The 20,093-nt window shown below is 36.8% G+C and overlaps 3 protein-coding genes across 4 annotated transcripts in view; 2 read left to right on the forward strand and 1 right to left on the reverse strand.

The window, feature by feature from the left end:
- The first annotated feature begins 1,159 nt into the window (after positions 1-1,159).
- Positions 1,160-4,723, forward strand: LOC137408336 (protein FAM221B-like). The gene is made up of 6 exons (XM_068094832.1): positions 1,160-1,222; positions 1,482-1,622; positions 1,918-2,028; positions 2,458-2,658; positions 3,987-4,106; positions 4,373-4,723. Exons 1-6 carry the CDS (start codon positions 1,171-1,173, stop codon positions 4,567-4,569), a joined length of 822 nt encoding a protein of 273 aa, XP_067950933.1. The 5' UTR covers positions 1,160-1,170; the 3' UTR covers positions 4,570-4,723.
- Positions 4,724-4,873: 150 nt separating this feature from the next.
- Positions 4,874-5,746, reverse strand: LOC137385677 (uncharacterized). The gene has a single exon (XM_068072195.1). It carries the CDS (start codon positions 5,744-5,746, stop codon positions 4,874-4,876), a length of 873 nt encoding a protein of 290 aa, XP_067928296.1.
- A 5,800-nt stretch (positions 5,747-11,546) lies between these two features.
- The window catches only part of LOC137385621 (voltage-dependent L-type calcium channel subunit beta-1-like), a 43,015-nt gene continuing 34,468 nt past the window's right edge, over positions 11,547-20,093 (forward strand). For both annotated transcript variants that reach the window (XM_068072120.1, XM_068072121.1), the window contains exons 1-2: positions 11,547-11,677; positions 17,538-17,640. In XM_068072120.1, coding sequence (XP_067928221.1) covers positions 17,638-17,640 — 3 coding nt within the window. In that variant the 5' untranslated portion in view covers positions 11,547-11,677; positions 17,538-17,637. The remainder of the gene's footprint in view (positions 11,678-17,537; positions 17,641-20,093) is intronic.

Raw genomic sequence — 20,093 nt, forward strand, 5'->3', positions numbered from 1 at the left:
TCTGTTTTCCAAAGCCATAGTTTTGGTAGGATACTCCATATGAAGCTGACAATAAATTATTCTTCACCATTCATGTTGGTGTCAGCTATTGTCACCAAATCATCTAAGCAAATTTGCTGTATCGCTTATTCATCTATCTTAACAAATGACAAGTAAGGCATACGATTCTGACCATTTACACAAGAAATTTAGAGCTATGGAAAAACTTCTGAGCTGTTAGGTCAAGATCAGTTTAAACTCAAAAAATAGAAGAACTTGTCAACGCAGTACAAAACCTTATTGTAAGGTTGAAGCATGAATGAATGTAATTTGTATTTTGTTTTTCAGTGTAGCGCTAGTTTGTAGACAATAAATAGCACAAGGGAATGTTTATCATGTGCAAGTATGGGTCTTAACAACACTTTAACGAAACTTTTTGAATGGCTGCAAAAGAGGTACTACTTGAGTTAGTACTGTATGATTATTAAGACCTTCAAAGGGACTGCGTGTAACTGTGGCAACTGTCAAAAAGTCAAGGTGATTTGGTGCAACCAGTCAACTGATTGCACTGATTGATTGGCAGTTGCAGGAGTTTGTGATGATTGTGTTTCATAAATGGTTGACATTTTTCCATAAAAACTTATATCTAGGATATTGAGAGTATTCAAGTGCTGTAAAAACATATCAATAGATAACATTATCAAAACTAAACATTTAGTAACCAGTTTCAAGGAGAACAATGAATATTACTGTTGATACATTTGCTTGGAACAAATAGCTTTGAGCCTTTTGTTTGCCGACGCAAAAACTCTGATGCTTGAGCTCAATTTTATACTGAATGGCAAAAGTGCCCAAGAGATTTGTGCCTAGCAAAACATGTAGTCTGTAATTATTATATTTTCTTGCAGTTAATAAGATAGTCACGATGGCTAGCAGACCAAAACAGACACCACCAAAAAGCGCTAAAAAAGGAATAGCTGACAAGGTAAGCTGCCTGCCTTGCTGCTGTATTCTTACCTTCAATTGATAAAATATTAATGTGATATTTCTGATCTAATTCACAAATATTGTAAATGCCTATTATGCAATTAATGGCAGAAGAAATCTTTAACACCTGCCACCCCATCAGGAGCATCCAAAAAGGTCACTAGCGTGGTGTCAAGAAAAACACCAGCTGGTCTGGTTCCCAATATGGATCCTATGCCTATGGACAAGTTACCCGATGGTACTCTGGCACCTAAAGGTAGGCTTTTTGTCATTCCTGAACAAATTTTCAATTTTCATTGAAGACTCAATGCATGTCTTGTGATGGAACATACGTCTCTTGTGATGGAACATGCATTTCTTGTGATGAAACATGCGTCTTTTGTGATGGAACATGCGCTTCTTGTGATGGAACATGCGTATCTTGTGATGGAACATGCGTATCTTGTGATGGAACATGCGTCTTTTGTGATGGAACATGCGCTTCTTATGATGGAATATGCGTACTCTGATTGCAGGTTACACGATGAGACCAGTTGTCGCTGCTGAAAATTATGATGTAATCAGCTTTGCAAGGGCGATGAATGATGACTTTGCACCCCGTGTAAAAAAGCTCTTTGACCCTGAGCGCAAGGCAGCGGTTGAGGCTCAAAAATCAGGTACGTTAGAGCGAATCAAGGTGTGGCTATAAAATGATGACCGATTATGAACACTGGCTTTATTGAAATAGCTAAAACGAATGAATTGTGATATTTATAACATTTCTGAAACATTTCTAATGTAGCCAAGGCTGTCAAGGAGGGTCATATGATGACCATTTTCATAGGGATCTGGTCTAGGTTGTGCGGCTTGAAGGCTCTTATTGCTGAACTTTTTTGTAAGATATGAAGGAGTCGTTAACAGCATTGGATTAGAGATCTTATTAAATTAATGTTCGTCACTTTTTATTGGCAGGTGTTTACATTGGCTGGAGACTTCCTGGACAAAAGTTTGACTGTCAAAGAATAAGCGACACATCTTTGTGTTTCTGTGGTCATCTACTGGGAGAGCATGCACAGTATAACGGTACTTACAGTATAATAATACTCATGGTATAATAATACTCACAGTATAACGGTACTCACAGTATAATAATACTCACAGTATAACGGTACTCACAGTATAATAATACTCACAGTATAACAGTACTCACAGTATAATAATACTCACAGTATAACGGTACTCACAGTATAATAATACTTTCGGTATAATGGTACTCACAGTATAACGGTACTCACAGTATAATAATACTTACGGTATAATGGTACTCACAGTATAATAATACTTACGCTATAATGGTACTCACAGTATAATAATACTCACGGTATAACGGTACTCACAGTATAATGGTACTCACAGTATAATAATACTCCCAGTATAATGGTATTTTAAAACACTGACAGTATATTGGTATATTAATAGTGACAGTACACACCATTAAGCTATACATTGCAGGACGTAGTACTACTGTTCCTTGCAACCAGATGGGCTGCAGATGTCCCGCCTATCAGTGGATTCCTTCTAGACCAGAAGATGTTGGTGAATTCTGGCACCAACGAAGGCGGAATTTTGATCCTTCAACGTGGAGGGCTAAATGTCGATGCAAACACAGCCACGAAGAACATGATTGCCGCAGCAGACGCTGCAAAATGAAAGGTTTGTAATGTATTTGGATAGTCAGAGTATTTGTAAGCTGTTTCTTTTGTTATGACAACCTTTGATCCGCTCTGTTTTACTGTTTTCCGTTGAGAACTGTCGATATTTAATCAAATATGCATGCATAGTTTGCTTATTTTATTGTAGTTATACTAATATACGTGTATTAGTTGATCATCGGCGGCAACTAAGACTCGCACACAGGCCTTTCAAGTAGAACATTTTTAATAAGGAGTAGGGAAGACATCTTGTGTTGTTGATAAACTTGCTGATGATAAACTGGTAGCTAACTGAAGTTATCGATGGAATGAATATTAATGACCTTGCGTGCCTAAATCATAAACGTTGGTTGATATCATAGTTTCTTTGGAGTTGTCACATCCATCACATTTTGCATTAAAAAACAGTTGTCATGTCATACTCATTCAAATACTTTCAGAGTTCTTGTTGATCATACAATATGATAACTTGAGTGAAATATTTGACCTAATTGAGAGGTTTTGATGGCAAGTCGGGTTGCCATTGGTCATTATTGCAACAGGATTGCTTATCAAGTGATAATGGTTTAGGGTTCCTCAGAAAGATGTAGTCTGGGTTCGATGTAGAACTTAAAATGCATTGAAGGAGGCTTAATCAAGGAACTTAGCTCAGAGTTATATTATAAGGCTATAAAAACAGACAGTTCTACTGAGGTTTTCCTATGAAACTTCTTGGTGCAACTTTCTTGAAGGTTTTTGTAACTTCACTCAACTGTTTAATCTTATCAGCAAGTGCGGTTATCTGATAGTCTCAGATAGTCTCAGATAGTCTCAGATTACACCCAAATCAGTCAACCAAACTAATAATTTAGTGACAGTTTGATCTTACATTCTATGTTTGCTGCACTCTCCATAGACTTAGACATTTGTATAAAAAAATACCATAATAAACCAAATGCTTTAACTTTTGCAGAATTTTCTGCATTTTTGTGAGAGCAGCGGGTAAAACAATCTGCATTTCAACAGTAACAGTATAGGACATTTGAAAACACTGATTAGAAGTGAAACTAGAGCAAGGACTATAAATTATACTATATGAGAGTCTGTAGAAGTTTTCAAACAGACAGATAGACTGTTCAATTTTTATATCAGATACTATAGTTGTATTATAGTATGGTAAAAGTGAATATTGTGTTGTTCACCAGGATTCTTATGATTCAAGATACTAACACAGCAAGCAATACATCACATGCTCTGCTGAAGTACCTACTACCTACTGGTGTGCTAGCAACCTGACTACCACTATGGTAAACTGATGTACATGTATAAATATACGTACTTGTCATATAGGGTGCCCCTGTGCTGTTTTCAACTCAAACTTTCTCTGCGCTGCTTGTGACAAACACTGGGAGCAGCATGCAACTTTCTTTGAGACGGAAGCGATGAGAAGAAAAGAGGGCCTTCCTGTTGGTAGGTGAAGTTAACTGACGCTATAGGATGCCAACATCAAGAATAGTATTCTATTAATCTAGAGATATAAATGTAGCAGTACATGTATATCCTATAACCTACTTGTATCAACAAACAGCCTCTTATTCTGTATCACTCATCAATTATCAAACTTCCGTAAGTTTCATTTAGGACAGAGAAGGATCAGTCTGCATTTGTAGCTTGAGCTGCTTTAGCAGTTTAGAGTGAGTCCACTATTAACATTAATTCTCTTCTACTCCATGCAGGTGAGGCTTATCTACCCTTCGCGGAAATGCCGAACCTCAGGAATGCTGTCCTCACTGGTGATGAGCATGATGAATCTGCGTACTTAGCTCTTACGGGAGGTCAAGGTCACATTCCGATAACGGAGAAACCACAAGGCAATGATGCAGTCTTTAACCCAGGAGGGAAACAGTCTGGTTTTAGGTCAGTCTATGACTGACTCGTAACAACATGTTTCTTTTAACGATTTAGAACAGCATTCTAAATTATATTTTATAGCGACAATCTGTACTCAGCACTTATTTGTTATGACCCACTTGCCCTAATGCTGTTCTGTCTTCTCTTATTTGCTTTTGCTTGCATAACCAACTCATACCTCCTCAAATCATATGTAATGATATATTTTTACTTGTATGATTTATTTTGTATTTTAATCACAAGATTCAAAAAATTAAATACATTGCAAAACACATGAATAATAATTCATCAGTTTTTTTTCTTATTTTATTATTAAGCAATAAAAATTACATTGGTTTAATACCCCGCCTCATATTTGTCCATGTTCTATAAATTTTCCAACTATAATCAAGTGCATGAACTGCTCCACGATACAGCAAAAATATCAATATAATGACAATGAAAAAATCAACTAAACCAATCCTTTGACTACCAGTTAGTTTATATTTCCAAAACAATATCCAGCGTAATATCGTTTTATATATCTTCCGCAACTCTCTTGAAATCGCCCGCCTTGATAATTCAACAATCTGTGAGAGATCAACATTTTCGGGCATAACCCACTTTGGATCACCTTCCGTCGAAACATCACTTTTGTGTGACAGTCCGTCTCCCACATCAAATCGTATAGGGCTGCAAGATTTAGACACAAATCCATCAGCCATTTTCTTCCTTGGTGAATTTCTAGGGGTGAGGTATGGAGGACTCGGTGGCTCAACCTTATCATGATGTAAAGATGGCTCTCGGGCAGTTCTATCAAACATGTATCTAGTGAAAGAACTGTTGGAGTCACTATTTGTTGTGGAAAGTGACAAGGTACGCAAACCCTCGCCACCCGCGCCTTGCAATTCATACTCTTTTTTCATAGACCCAAGATTTTCGGCGTGAACAGAAATCTTGTTGATGAAGCCACGCAAGGGCTGGATGTCGTCTCTAAGGTAATTGATAAGCCTTTCAAGGTGTGACGGAGAGAGTCTCTTTTTTATGACGTTGTCCGCTTCATCAAGATTCTTCAGTAGTTGGTTGATGAGTCTGTTGGTATGTTTGAGTACGGACTTTTGCAACTCTTCACGCTGCCTTATCGTGTCAGATGAAATCACCGGACTAGGGCAGCGTATCTTCCGCGTATAGTCCTTGGACACGTTATGTGATACTGCCATGTTCATGCATCATTCAGAGGCGACCTTCAATAGAGATCATACTCTGATCAGATGGTGTTTAGGTGGAGACGACTTAAAAGGTATAGGATAGTTAGTTATAAATTACAATTTGATTGGCTGATGATTGGCTTTCAGAAATGATAGACTATACTAGTGACTGTCAGACGTAATTGGAAGTCATTTTATACTCAGAGTGCTTTCATCCCTTTTTTCTGCTTTTAATCCATAGATGCGTAACAACATAGACCAAATTACTAACAATTGTCCCAACTATACTGGGCAATCTTGTTATGCTAATAGGAGCCTGAAACACTGGCTTTTTGAACAATTTGCAGCAATTCAATTACATTAAAATATGAGTATTAATGTTTAGTATTTAAGCCTAGTTACTAGTTTTACCTGTGTACTATTATTCTGGCTGAGTATAAGTTGGCAGAAACTTCTTGACAACAATGTGAAAAATTCCCTCTATGCCATCTCTATGCATATTTTTCATTGTTAAACAAACTCCTCACAGATAGCCAGCTGCAGCGATTACTATCGTTCATGACTGAACTAAAGGAAAGTATGTCAAACACCAATTTAGAGAATGTAAAAGAAGCGTCAGAAGATGAGGGTCACACGAGGAGACTCTCAGAAGAAGTTGCTTTGCGACTAGACAAGGCCTATAAAACAGCAGACGTTCAGCAGAAAAAAGTGGATAACAAAGTCTTGGAAGCTTTGAATAAACTAGAGCAGCACGACACGGAGGACTTGCTGTCCGTTGATTTTGGCTCTTTGCCAAATCATTTTCAAACTCTTGAGACTGCTTTACCCTCTTTTCAGTTCTCAATGCCTCAAACATGGACTAAAGGATATGCTTCTAGTCTCCTAGCTGATGATGTCTTAGGGCCTGCAGCTAACAGTAAAGTTGAGATCGATAAAGACATGTCGACGCACCATGCCAGCCCTGTAACCAAACCTCCTCCTCGCCTTGTCAAGTCACTCAGTGATTTATCCAGTGTTCTGCAAAAGAAAAATGACCATAAAGAAAAAATAGAAAAAAAAATACCGGCATCTAGCTCTCCAATCCATTATCGAAAGCTTGATATAGTAGAATCTAGGAGTGCCAAGGGAGCTATAGCCGGCCATCATGAGTTGTTGAAACAACCTAGTGCCACCTATAAGGATGGAACCGAGATGATTGACATTGCTACTCTCAGACCAACCAGCAGTGCAGCGCAACAGAACTTCCTCAACTGCCTTGATATGATCAGTAAAGATATAGGGCCAATAAGAGACACGCAAAAACTCCCGCAAGTCGCAAATACTATTCACAGCAGTAGCGAACACCACCGCTCTGTAGGAACACAGACTCTACAAAGGCCTCAGTCAGCTTTTAAAGTGTATGTAGAACTTAAAAGGAAGCTGAGGATGACTGACAACATCCGAGAAACGCAAAAGCAATTGCATGGTCGGCTCAAGCAGTACAGATTTTTAAAAAACATTAAACTTGAGGAATATACCAAATATAGACAAGAGAATAATATTCGTGAGAGTTGCAGTAAAGATATGACGTACCAGCCTCAGCCGAAGAAGATGGAAGATAGCGATGTTCAAATCAAAACCCTAAAATTAATGCTCAAAGATTTTTCATTTAACACACAGAAACTCAAGCGTAGAGCGAAACGAGATGCCAAAACAGTAGCTATAAGCCCCAGCCATTCCTTTCCTGACCTGGAAGAGATGCCTTCACACGAATTCATTAAAATAAAAAAATATGTAGAGGAGCAAAAGAAGTTTCCAACAAACAAGCCCCTTGTTATAAAGTACCCATAAATATTGCTCTCGTTGAGCAAATCTTGTTCCAAGGTAAATACTCAGTGCTTTAAAACTCTCCTCGACCCAGAAGGGACAGACATTCAGCTTAAAGAATGCCGTGAAAGTCAAAATCTGCTCTCCGGATATAGTAAAGAAGATGTGTATAATAATAGTTGTGAAGGGGTACCACTGCACACTGTCTTACGAAATGCTCACAGTGCACTGCTAGGATACCAGTACTCCAATGATAATTTACTTACACCTTTACCGAGTCACCGGAGTGCAAGCGAGCTGCCTGTGAGGCCATCTCATCAAAAGCTATTTGTATATCAGCATGCACCAGTACCTTCTGCATTAAAGCCCATTGTTCTACCAAGAACTAGTTTACCAAGAGTGCCTGCTCGGTAGGTTGCACTACACTGATCATGATCCATTGTAATGTGTAGTTATCTGCTTGCAGTTAAATTCATAGTGTGGCTAAAGGCTGTGGTTGTAGGAGCCCGTGTGACTGCCTAGTTGGTCGAATTCAGCAACTATAAGAAATGTTCTGAAAAACAGTTTGAGCTATGTGCGCTCAGTAATGTCACGATTGGGTATTTAAAACACAGCATATCGAAAGGAAAATCATTGAACGACTATTTTAGAGCAAAACACCTAAAACTATGTCAGGTTATTTAGGAAACGTACTACAAGTATCACTTTATTTTTATCCTCTCATTTATATTTGAATAAAATTATAAAATCTGCCTTGAGTTGGCTACTATTCATACGTTACAACCCAAATTACTAAAGTGAAAAATATAGTAATAATACTGTAGTTAAAACTGATACTATACATTATTTAATCATTGTTGCGGGAACCATGGAGAGCACACAGTTTGTGTAGCTCTTACTACTACTAGTCTAGGTCATACTAAATCAGCCTTTAACAATTGCAGTGACGTATCTCAACTAGCCCTCGACAGAAAAGATTCATGGAAAGATGCAGTTATGACTAGACAAGGCACTCAGCTATCTAACGCTGACTCCTATCTAGTACAGACTGATACGGGTGGTGCTGTTAGACTACAGGCTAAGGCCCACACACGGACCGATACGGGTGGTGCTGTTAGACTAAAGGCTAAGGCCCACACAAGCCATGTCTTAGCATTAACTAAGGAACCAGTTAACTCGTAGAGCTACCTGCTCAATAGCCATTTCATCTGATCAGCTGTGAACAACTCGAAATTGGAAATAAAGTTACGATTCTCAGATGGTTGCAATTGATAATTTGTTTATGTTACTAGTGAGACCTGAAACTGTTGCTTGTTAGCTAGAGTTTGATAACAGAGGCCAGAGTGATTATTGCCTTCTAATGTATGGTTCTCTGGTTTTCTGGGGCATGCTGCTGAGCTACCACCACTTCTGCATTTCTCTCCCAATGTAACAACCAGCTTTATTAGCGATATTATTATTATATTATATATATTATCACACTTTTTTGGTAGAAGATAAAATTAGCAAAGGTTCTGCAAAGAGTTTGAAATGTGACTCTTCCTTCCAGAAAGGTAACAGTTGTGGGCCGTGCAAACAGTCGATACTGATTAACTAATTGATTGATACCTTGTGGCGACAAATAACTAATTGATACCCTGTACCTTTTACATCTACTAGCCTTAGGTCCTTAGGTCCGAGATGAGACTGCACAGGAAGGTGATGGAAAAGGTTTGAGCCGTAGGAAAATGTGCCAAAAAGGAGTTAGTAAGCACGGATATGCGAAAGGCTGATTTTTCGGTGAAATAACTGATTAGAATGAAAAGGTAATGAGTGAAGTGAGTGTACAATAAATCAATCTTTATTCACCCCCACTTGTCTACGTGTCAACTACAAACATATGAAACTGTAGAGGCATAGATAAAGGCATGACAATAGCTATGTCTTCATTAATGAGGTGTAGACATAGACAAAAACACAAATATACTCGTATGCAAAGGCATTGGTGAAGGCAGTTGCACTGACAGCAGGCGGAGGCATAGACACACTGGTTCTTTTTAACTTTTGTGTTTTTGTTTTAGCTCAGAAACGTATCTAATTTGTAGATTGGTTCAAATTTGGTTGAAACAGTAAAATGGCTCGCTTAGCTGCTACAAGTAACTTTGACTTCAAATACGTACTACGGCAACAAGTGTGTATTTCTTAACAGACCTGTTCAAGGTAACTATATATACACTATTTGCATTCCAAACATATATTTACCTTTAGCGATGAGAGCCCACTACATACATGGAAGTAAGTCTGGTGCGTTCATTTTTTCTTCAAAACACTTTACAACATACAACAAACATTTTCAATCAAATTAAAACCTACTTACTTTATTTCCCACGTTGTTAAATACCTATCACAAAAATCGATGGTTTTTGTTCACCTTCTCCATGACTCTTCATAAGATGAAAGGTTTTGAAAAACCTGTAACACTGAGTAGCAGTTTGGCATTTCATCAAATTCTGGATCATATTTATGGAGAATCCTAAATCGTTGATAAGAAAATAAGTTTGGCTAATGCTTGATAGTATTGAATGGCAAAATTTGATTTGAAAACTTCTGTATTACACAGATTTATATCATGCCTTTTAGTTGACAGAAAACATGATTTTTAACATGTCCTTAATAGCAGGCCATTTTAACAATCATAATTAGGTTGGGGTCCCAGCTGAGGTATCGCTGATAAAGAACTTCAGACCGAAAAAGTTTAAACCAGAGTCTAAAATACTAATTTGGCCTCATACTTCACATTTTTATTAAAGAAACGCGAACCACATCCGCTGCAATTGAACATAGTAGCTGTGTGAGTTTTTAAAACACACAATTACCATAGATTATGACTACTCCAGAAATTTAATTGCCTTCTCTTGCCGAATAAGTTGGTCAAATTTGAGCAGTAAAACGCTACTACAAAACTACTGCGTACGCGCTTAGAGAAAATGAGCAATTGCTGTCAGAGAGTGAAATGAGTTATTACTGTTGGACAACAATGAGATAGTATGTGATATTCTTACAAAGTCAATAACTGCAAAATACATGTAATCCATTTTTGTTAGTTTCCTGTCTCAAAACGAATGAGCTTGTAGACTGTTGTTGCATAGGCTTACAACTGCATGACTATGCTTTTTACAGTTTTGACGAATCTTGGCGTTTTGGCCTAAAAAACACAAAGTTCAAAATCAGATTATTATTCTCAATAATTCTTGACGTTTAAAAGAAAGCTTAAAACGCTTTGCTATTTCTTTTTGATGCTGTTTGCCTAAGCTAGTTTGAAAGTTTAAGTTTTATCAAAGTTGAAACGTCCAATTGAAGCACTAAACAATTTTATACAGGTATATCACGTCCTCATGAACTATTGCGCAGAATGAATAACAGTGTTGATTCCTACACCTTAATTACGTAAGCAGAGTTTATTTCATGTAGCTACGAAGCTGCTAGACTAATGCTTTAAACCAACATCAAAACGCAAGACGAAATGCAACACAGCTGCTGTCTTAGATATGGTGCTGAAAAAAGGAGTCATGTGCTGCTTTTGTTATTTATCTACACACATCTTATGTTTATAATTCTCAAAACACTACAAATTCTGCAAACTTTGATTTAATATTGTAAATATTGTAATAAACTTTGTGGCTTTGCACGTCTATGTCTCCAAAAGCCAGTGCCAACTGGTATCATACAAAGTGTTTAATTCCAAAATAATCATATACCATGATACATCTTCGTGTGTTTATGTACATGATTTATTTTGCCTTTGGTTTTGAAGTTATCCTCTTTCTAGTACGACCTAGGAACGAGATCGGCAAAACCGAAACCACTGACGTCAGCAAAAGGTCTAATTAGTTCAAAATTGAGAATTGCCAAAGTAATAGCAATAGAAGCTGACTGACTCACAAACTGTTTTCAAGAGATAGTTGGCAAGTGATTTTTAGCGATTCATACTGTAAAATATATCATTGCGATTAGCGCTCTGTTGTCTGATAACTATTACGCTGAGAAACGATTGCGACGCTTCTAAGGACTACATCGTGTGCGAAAATGCACGCATTCGGATTATAAATTTTGCGAAGGATATTATTGTGGAGTAACAGCCTTCTTGGCTATTATTTTGTAAGTGGACAAAGACACCTAATTCATTGATCGTTGTTCAATGGTGCATTTTAGCCAACATATACTACATTCGAGAAGCTCTCCAGTGTCTCACAGCCTTGTGTTGAAAATTGTTTATATTGCTTGCATTAATATAAGATCGTATAGCAAGTTGTTTTTTGATATTTTTGAAATTGATTGTTTTAAAATAAACTGCAAAAATTACACCTGCAGCTCTTTTTGGCACTATGCTTAGGTAGGCAGTTGATGAATCAAATTTTACGCTATTTGCAGCCTGGTAATACTCTCACACACAGATATAGCGACCACTGAAACAGCTAAAGCAGCACTAAACCCGTATCGTGTTTTTTTATAATCTTTTATGGTTGTATCTAATATGAAGCTTTTATTTTTCAAAATATGTTTATAAATAGGCATGCTTTATCTTTGCACACGAAATTAACAGTTTTCTTGTACACAAATATCTTCGGTAGGTGTTGTCATGGGTCGCTGTAATGAAAAACCTGTCAAAGCTAGATAACTTTGCGTACTTGCTAACTTTGTACAAGTCCACATTTAGGAGTCTTGATTAATACTGTTGATATGAAGACTTTCAGAGTGTTGCATGTTATTCTTACCTCGATACGAACGGATGTCTATGTTACATGTAACTCTAAACAAAGTGGTACTGTTTGCTCTTTCTAGTGACACTTGTTACACTGTGAACTGGTCAACTTGGGGTTATATAAAATGCTAGCATATTTGTTTGTGTACGCTTGTTTGTTATGTGCTAATTAATACTAAAATGGCATAACTGGAAACTCCCTTTCATAGCATCTGTATGTTCAGCGATTCAGAGTAGACATTAACTTGAATATTTTGATATGCACTGGTTTATGTCTCTGCTACCCTTTCCTGAATCGTTTCATTTCTCTTCTGGACACTTAACAGCACGTTTTATGACCTCGCTAGCTGCCCTCATGACAGCTTGGTTTTTCGATTAAATTAAGTCGAAATTTAATGTTTTCGCGTGCCCTTATGTAGCAGCTCTAAGTTTTTTTATTATTACATCTAGATAATCTTTCATCATCAGCAGTTTCTCTTGGTTTAAGGAAGAACTGTCTTAGTCTCTTATGTTGACTGGTTGTTGTCAGCATGCATTAAGAGTGTCATTAAATTGAACTAGTTTTGCAATATGTACTTTGAAAGGTTGTTTTCTGTACCATATATAAAACTGTCATTTTAACTTAGTACATATTGAAGTACGTCAAACACACACAAAAAATTTGGATCATTAATTTCTTGGATGTTTTTGTTGTATTCTGGGAGCCTAATATTTGGAATTGCCAAGAAAGGTTGCATTGGATACGACGCAATAGCAGAAACCTCTATTGAGCGTGTGATGTTACTGCCAGATATTCAGTTAAACTGAAAAATAAACTAAAACTGCTTCTGACGATTCAATGAGTGTTTAATTAAACAGATATCTGTACACAAAGGTGAGTTGCTATATAAAAGATTGCAATACCTGTCAAACCCTCACAAGTGCCATAGAACCTCTATTTGAATGCCATCTTCATCTGAACGCCGTCTCTAGATAATAAAATGCCACTATAGGAGAAAGGTTGAAAAATACAGCGCCACCCTTTAATTGAGCGCCATCTCTATTAGACCACCATTTTGACATTCTTTGATCTTTACCATCCCATAATGAAAAGTGATCAGTAAAAAGTAAAAAAGTTTCCGCAAAATGGTACTAATAACGACTCGGTTACATCAATAACAATTAATCCTTTCGTTGTTACTGTAGTGGTGGCCCTGGTTTTAGTGACTGTATGCCTGAGGAGATCGATCTTCACAATCATCAGAACTACACTCTAATTCTGATATTTGTTGATGAATTTGTTGATACTTTGATGTGTATGAAAAACGATTTAGCAAAAATGCTGAGGTCGACAGCACCAATCATGGTCCGCCCAAAGAAGAATGCAAAATATAGGTGACATAAGCATTGCTTCACCTGTAAAAGAGTTAAATTTATCTTCCCTAAATTCTGACGAGCTATTCGGAAAATACAGCGACACCCTCTATTTTAACATCGCCTCTAATAAAACACCACTATAGATGAAGGGTTGGAAAACACAGTGCCATGCCATTAAAATAAAGGTTTTACGGTAATTTTCAGCTACAACCTTGTCAATTCTCCCGATTACACATGCTAACCTTATCTAGTAGTGGCAATAGTTTTATTGAAAGAGTCAGCTTTGTCAGCCAAAATGATTACGCTGCTGTCTTCTTGTGATAGCAAACTAAGGTATATCGACTGACAATGCGCAATGTTTATGGTAAAAAATGGCTTTATGTCGTTCTCCAGGCTGTTCTCCAGGCTCGCTTAAAATTTAATAGTGGCTTTCGTCATGTCTCGTTTACTTAATTACTTATTCTTATTGGCCAATATTGGCCCAGCCAGAACCCATCTTATTTCATAGAAAACCTTTGAATTCGATGAGTTTTTAAATGGTTCACATGAATGTCAACGCAGCCTTACAATAAGCTTTTACGCTAGGCTCATGCTTGTCAATTATATTATTTAAGTAAAAATTGTATACCGAATGCAACCATCAGCAGTGTGGCTTTTATTTCACTGCATCATTATTATGTTTAGTTCAAGTCTTCTGGGCGGTCAGTACATTTTTGTATTGTTTTTCATTAAACAATATTAACCTAAGACTTTCTTAAATGTGAAGGCATTGCACTGAAGGCAGTGCACAATGTCACACATGGTCTTTTTTCGTCCTCGCCATACCAATCTTTTTGCCATACGATGGCTACAAAAAATTTTCTTAAAATTAAAATTTGGCAGTTGGTGTGCTGAATATGTTGAAATAACAAAGATACTGATTTGCTATTCGCCGAAATCCCTCTCACACTGTCTGAAAGAGATACGATGCTCACTCTCCCAGTTCAGTGTTATTCTTTATAAGTTATAGTAAAAACGAGACCGAAACAGATGGTTGGTAAAATTTTAGCCAATGGCAACGTTGAAGTTTAGTATTATATATATACTAAAACTTAGCTTCAAGTATGAGTTTAGTAAGCTAAATTCATTTAAGTTAATTTCATCATGTATACTATCCTTCTCTCTCGAAGGTAAGCACTCGCTACGGTACATACTGCACATAGTACATTGTAATGTTATATTTTATTGCAGATCATAACCACTAAAGTTACTGTAGGTAACTGTAGTTACTAAGGTTAACATATTATTTTATTACTAATTGTTAATATGTACAGTACGTATATAAAATTTTGATGATTTTCACCAGGGGGTGTTTGCATTAATTGATTACTACGGGTTTGTATACCCCTCTATACGGAATCCTTGCCTTGGCTTCATGATGCCAACCCTGGAATGAATTAAAATCATATGGTGTGGGTCCACCGTAGCCTGAGATGTTCATGAAGAGAGCATGAGAATTATCATAAGGAATAATCAACTACAACTGAATATTTTGCATCACAGAGCTTCCTCGTGATCTGTCCAAATACTAGCTACAAATTTACTAACATCAAATATCTATTGACTGATTCTAAGTATTTAGTAACTTAAATATATAAAATCTATTTATATGGTACCCATAATAGTTTTCATAAATTCTTGTATTCAGGATATAAATATGTATTTTATTGTGCTTAATCATCACCATCTTTATGAATATTTTTATTTTCCTTCCTTTAAACTGCATCTTTCAATTTCACTCATCAAAATCATGATAATTAATTTGCTTCAAGTAGTGACCAACCGTAACATCACATAACAACATGTATGTGTCCAGTAGCTCAACAGGCATTGTATATATACATGTATGTGTCCAGTAGATCAACAGGCATTGTATATATACATGTATGTGTCCAGTAGCTCAACAAGCATTGCATATATACAGTGAAACTCAGATAAATTGCCCTCGGATATATCGAACACATGGTTAACTCGAATGGATTTGCTTGGTCCGTTCCCACGCAATAATAAATGGCTTTAGATAACTCGACCGAAACTCCGTTAACTCGAACAGTTTTTTGCCAAACGGCTACCGAGACGGTTGTTACTATCGCTTTAGAATATCACTTTATTCCAAGCCATAGAGATAAACATCGACTTTTAGTAGTTCTTAGGCCTCGTTATTACCAACATCGGCAAATATTTTCATTAACGACTTTTCTAAAGGTTTGCAAAAATCAAATTTTACCAAACATCCGCTTAGCGATAAGCTCTCCGAAAGCAAGAAAAGCGAGGTAAAATTTGGATAACTTTAAAGTAATATCGGCAAAATTGATAATGGGTTTTTTAATAGTAAAGCAGTTTTGTGATAACTGGCTTACTGCAAAATTGATCTTGGTTAAAACGCTCGGTAGAAAAATACGTATGTATTTTTTCTGAGCGTTTTAACCGCGATCAAGTTTTGCCAATTTTAATCTGAGAACGTCCTGGCAGTCACATCACCTAAAGCAACAAACAAATCTCAAGTGATAGAAAAATATCTATACTTTTTTGATTAAAAATATTAAAAACTTCACACGAGAGACCCTTTAACTTGCAACAAGCAATCTATGCTTTTGATTGATATATAGTTTGTATATGTACATGCATCTACTGATAAATACGTGCACTTATGACTGTCCTGATAACTTGAATGCTCTAATAACTCGAACACTTTTGCTCGGTTCCTTCAAGTTTGAGTTATCCGTGTTGCACTGTACGTGTATGTGTCCAAGATGGCTCTAAAATGTTCACTAGATTTCTAAGAGTAAGCAACTCGGCTAGTCTCCTGTCACTATCTTGAGTAACGAACAGAATAAATTTTACTGTGTGTAATACCTAGTTGGTCTAAACTATTTTAAACTTCTATTCTAGTTAAGACGATTTTGGTGCCCTGTGGATTACAGAACTGCTATTCTTTATACTGATTTTCATTAAAAATATTCACCGTTATGACAAGGTTTTATGATATAATATAATGACACGATGTCTGAATGTAACTTGTGGTTCTTTGCCATTGCTCTGCCGTTACTGGATAATCTGGAGAGGAACACTATGACATAGCACTAGCTTTAGGTCAAGGTCTCTTTTGTTCTGTTTGTAGCAGGTTTGTCTTTTACAGTATCATAGATTAAATATATATCTATATGTAAAGTGTTGCTGTTGAAACCTGGTTCACAAATACTTTGTCACGGAGTCGTAACACTGACACACAAATCTGTGTCATTGATGATTCATGTGAATACGACACTCATCTACCCATGAAAGTCTAGAGACACTACAGCTTTCTATGACACATGATAAAAATGTGCTAGGATCCATCCAAGTATCATCGGGATATTTTTCAGACTTGTACCCAAGTACTTTTTTTCTTTGAGCAATCGTCTACCATGTACACTATTTACCAGCCTCCAACAAATGAGTTTTTAAATCCTCTTGTTTTTATCTTTGCGACTGGTCAAACAGTGCAACCATAATAAAACAACTACTAAGTCTGGTTTACAAGTCCATGCTACTCAATGGAATGTATATGAACCAGGATTGATAGTCAGGAAAGGATTTGCATGCATAAAACGTTCGGTGTGCATCAGTTTAAATAGATGATATTTGTGTATAAAAGACGATTATTTTCGTTTGTTATAGCTATAATACTGTTTTGCAGATTCATTGGTTTTACTTCAATGGTTTTACTGATTGTGTAATTAAAAAGATCCACTCTACACTTTTAACAGTAGCTACATTCAATTCATTAAAAAGTTTGCTCATAATAATGCTGGTCTCAATTTATATTCCATAATATGTCTTGTTGGCTTATCACTGGATCAATTACTCACTTTCTTGTAGACTTCTTACATTCTGCAGCAGAAGAATCTCTGTTGGCTTCCCTCACTGTTGTAACTAGATCAGCACCCTCCTTCGACAACAGCTAACTACCTGATGCCCAATGGTATATATTAGCCCATTCTTGTGTATCACCTCACGACCGTGTTGTGTTTTTCATATCATAAATGTCACAAAGTCAGCAAAAGTCTAGTTGTTTGTACTGTTTCAACTCGATTGACTGATGAAACTGGCCTAAATTGCAACATTCTTTGGTAATATTTAATCATACTAATTGTCCTTGATGAAGAAAAACTAGTATAGTGTATATCTGTGGTAGGAATGTAGCCAACCTGAAAGAAGGATGAAGTGACAGATGGTTGTAATTGCAGTGGTGGCCTCTAAAAGTAGTTATTAGTTGAGACTAACGCAGAAGCAATAACTAGAAGAACAACTGCAATAGGTGTTTAGCCGATTATGCAGCTATACAGCGTATGATTATACATATATGATTAGATGCATGCCTTAGCTTCATCATCACAGATTGGATCAACTGTCTACTCATTTTACTCATTCTACTCAAAGGTGTAAGCTTGCTAGAATCACAACTAGATGCTCCACTGGTTATGTCTGCTCTAGCTACCACTCAACTAGTTCCTATAGATATGTCTGATTGATGGCTAAATCTAAAACACAACTCAAAATAAATGGTTCGCAAGGGTGGAAAAATATTGTAAAGTCTATGTAGACCAGGTTTATACTAGGTTCGCTAGTCGTATATGCTGGTCCTCTACCAACTAACTCGAAGTTGCGTGAAATGCTGAACTGTAGCTGACACTAGTAGGGGACCAGAAGGTAACAAAGGTCGCTGTTTTAAAAAGATTCCCATGTTGATACTGAGAAGTCAACTCTGTGCGCTCAGACAAGGTCATTACTTTTCACTTGTGCGTTGCTCTTCTCGATGCATTAGCAAGCAGTATCAGTTGCACAAGAATAAACAGTAAACTTATAAGTGATTGTGACTTGTAATATATGTTCACGCATTGGAATGTCTAAAAGCGACCGACTTTCCAGTTGCTCATGCAAATAAATAGGTCACACTGCGGTTGACTACAGGCTGTGGTTGACTACAGGCTGAAACATATTAGAGAAATGTTTAGTAAATTCGCAAATACTGTCACTAATGCTCGATGGACGCCAGCAAATTTGTGTATGTCAGCAGTGCTCAATGTTTAGTAACTGACATTATAGAGTTTGCTATGTATTAATGTCAAGGGCAAATGATGTTGCTCACGCTTTCCACTTTAAATTTCCTTCGGGGTGTGGTTCTTGCAAGGCTGTCGTTATTATTAGATTTCAAAATTCCTCTTTTGTCACTCCCAGTGCCCGGATATCTGTTGTAGGCACTAGTTCATATCAACACTATTTTGTCAAACTTGGTAGAATGTACCACAAATATTTGAAAGAATCAAGTTTTCCCTATTTGGCTGATCCATCCATTTGCACATAAATTCTTTCCTATTGTGCAGTCTTGCAAAAGTTACAAGATTATTGTTTGTAAGAGCATCGGAGTCGATTAGGTCAATTGCAATACGTACCGTAATGGTAGGCCTTTCTGTATGAGACGAATCTTATATACATGTATCATTATTACTAGGAACTCTTGGCACTTAGCAGATTGCGGGCTGTACCACTGATTAGAGAAACCTTACTTATTACCGGTAGCTTTTAAATTCAACCCACTGAACCCTAATGGCCGGTTTTCCGGGATTACGTTGGGTGTGTCAAAAACCCTAACTGCCGAAATACCGACATTCACATGTCTCTGTTTACAACACCTGTTTCTAAGTAACAGCGTAAACCAGTCGAATTAATTTTTGCACAGTTAGTTAGACCAGAAATTTCACTTCCATTTGTAAATATCTTGATCTACTTCCTTCGCTATAATAAAAATTTTTTATTAGGCCGATGTCGCAAAAAAGTCGATACGACTCATTCGTTAGTAGGTAATAAATGATTGTGATGCAAGTGAAGAGTTTTATTATACTAACTATAATTTTTCAGTATATTCTGAGTCAGGAAATTATGATTAACACTGATTATTAATTACGATCTCGACGGATATGCTAGGGTAATGCTGTAATGTTTATACAAGCTTTTTAAAATCTTACGAACTTTTATAGTTTCAACCCGAATAACGGTGAAATACTGTTTTTTTCTGTTTTATGAGATTTGCTGTGGGTGCCCAACTATTTTATTAGTGTTTTACCAAGTATCGTTGTGTTATGAGCACATTTAGATATATTTAATAAAAGTTTAAAAACTTAAGATCGCCGGACAAATTGCCCAGGGTTGCTGACAGGCATTGACTGGCCCTGCTTATTTATCTGGCTGCTGGAAATCTAGCCTTTGAACTCTGATTAGAAACAACAGCTGACACGCAGTCATCAATACAACAGGCTTAAGAACTGAAGAACAGCACTTTGCACTATTTTGGTTTTCTTGTATTGAGAAATCCACAAGTGATTTGCTTACTCATTCTGTTAAAGCTGCGCTCATTTGAATTTTTAGAATTCTTTG

The sequence above is a fragment of the Watersipora subatra genome, chromosome 1, assembly GCF_963576615.1.
Source record: "Watersipora subatra chromosome 1, tzWatSuba1.1, whole genome shotgun sequence".
Taxonomy (NCBI): Eukaryota; Metazoa; Bryozoa; class Gymnolaemata; order Cheilostomatida; family Watersiporidae; genus Watersipora; species Watersipora subatra.

What these genes read in the sequence shown, in the direction of transcription:
- LOC137408336 (XM_068094832.1), top strand. Translation starts at nt 1,171, where the DNA reads ATGGATCCTATGCCTATGGACAAGTTACCCGATGGTACTCTGGCACCT. An exon ending in CAGACGCTGCAAAATGAAAG is followed by an intron (nt 2,659 to 3,986) that starts GTTTGTAATGTA and finishes CTTGTCATATAG; the next exon opens with GGTGCCCCTGTGCTGTTTTC. An exon ending in AAAAGAGGGCCTTCCTGTTG is followed by an intron (nt 4,107 to 4,372) that starts GTAGGTGAAGTT and finishes TACTCCATGCAG; the next exon opens with GTGAGGCTTATCTACCCTTC.
- LOC137385677 (XM_068072195.1), bottom strand. Translation starts at nt 5,746, where the DNA reads ATGGCAGTATCACATAACGTGTCCAAGGACTATACGCGGAAGATACGC.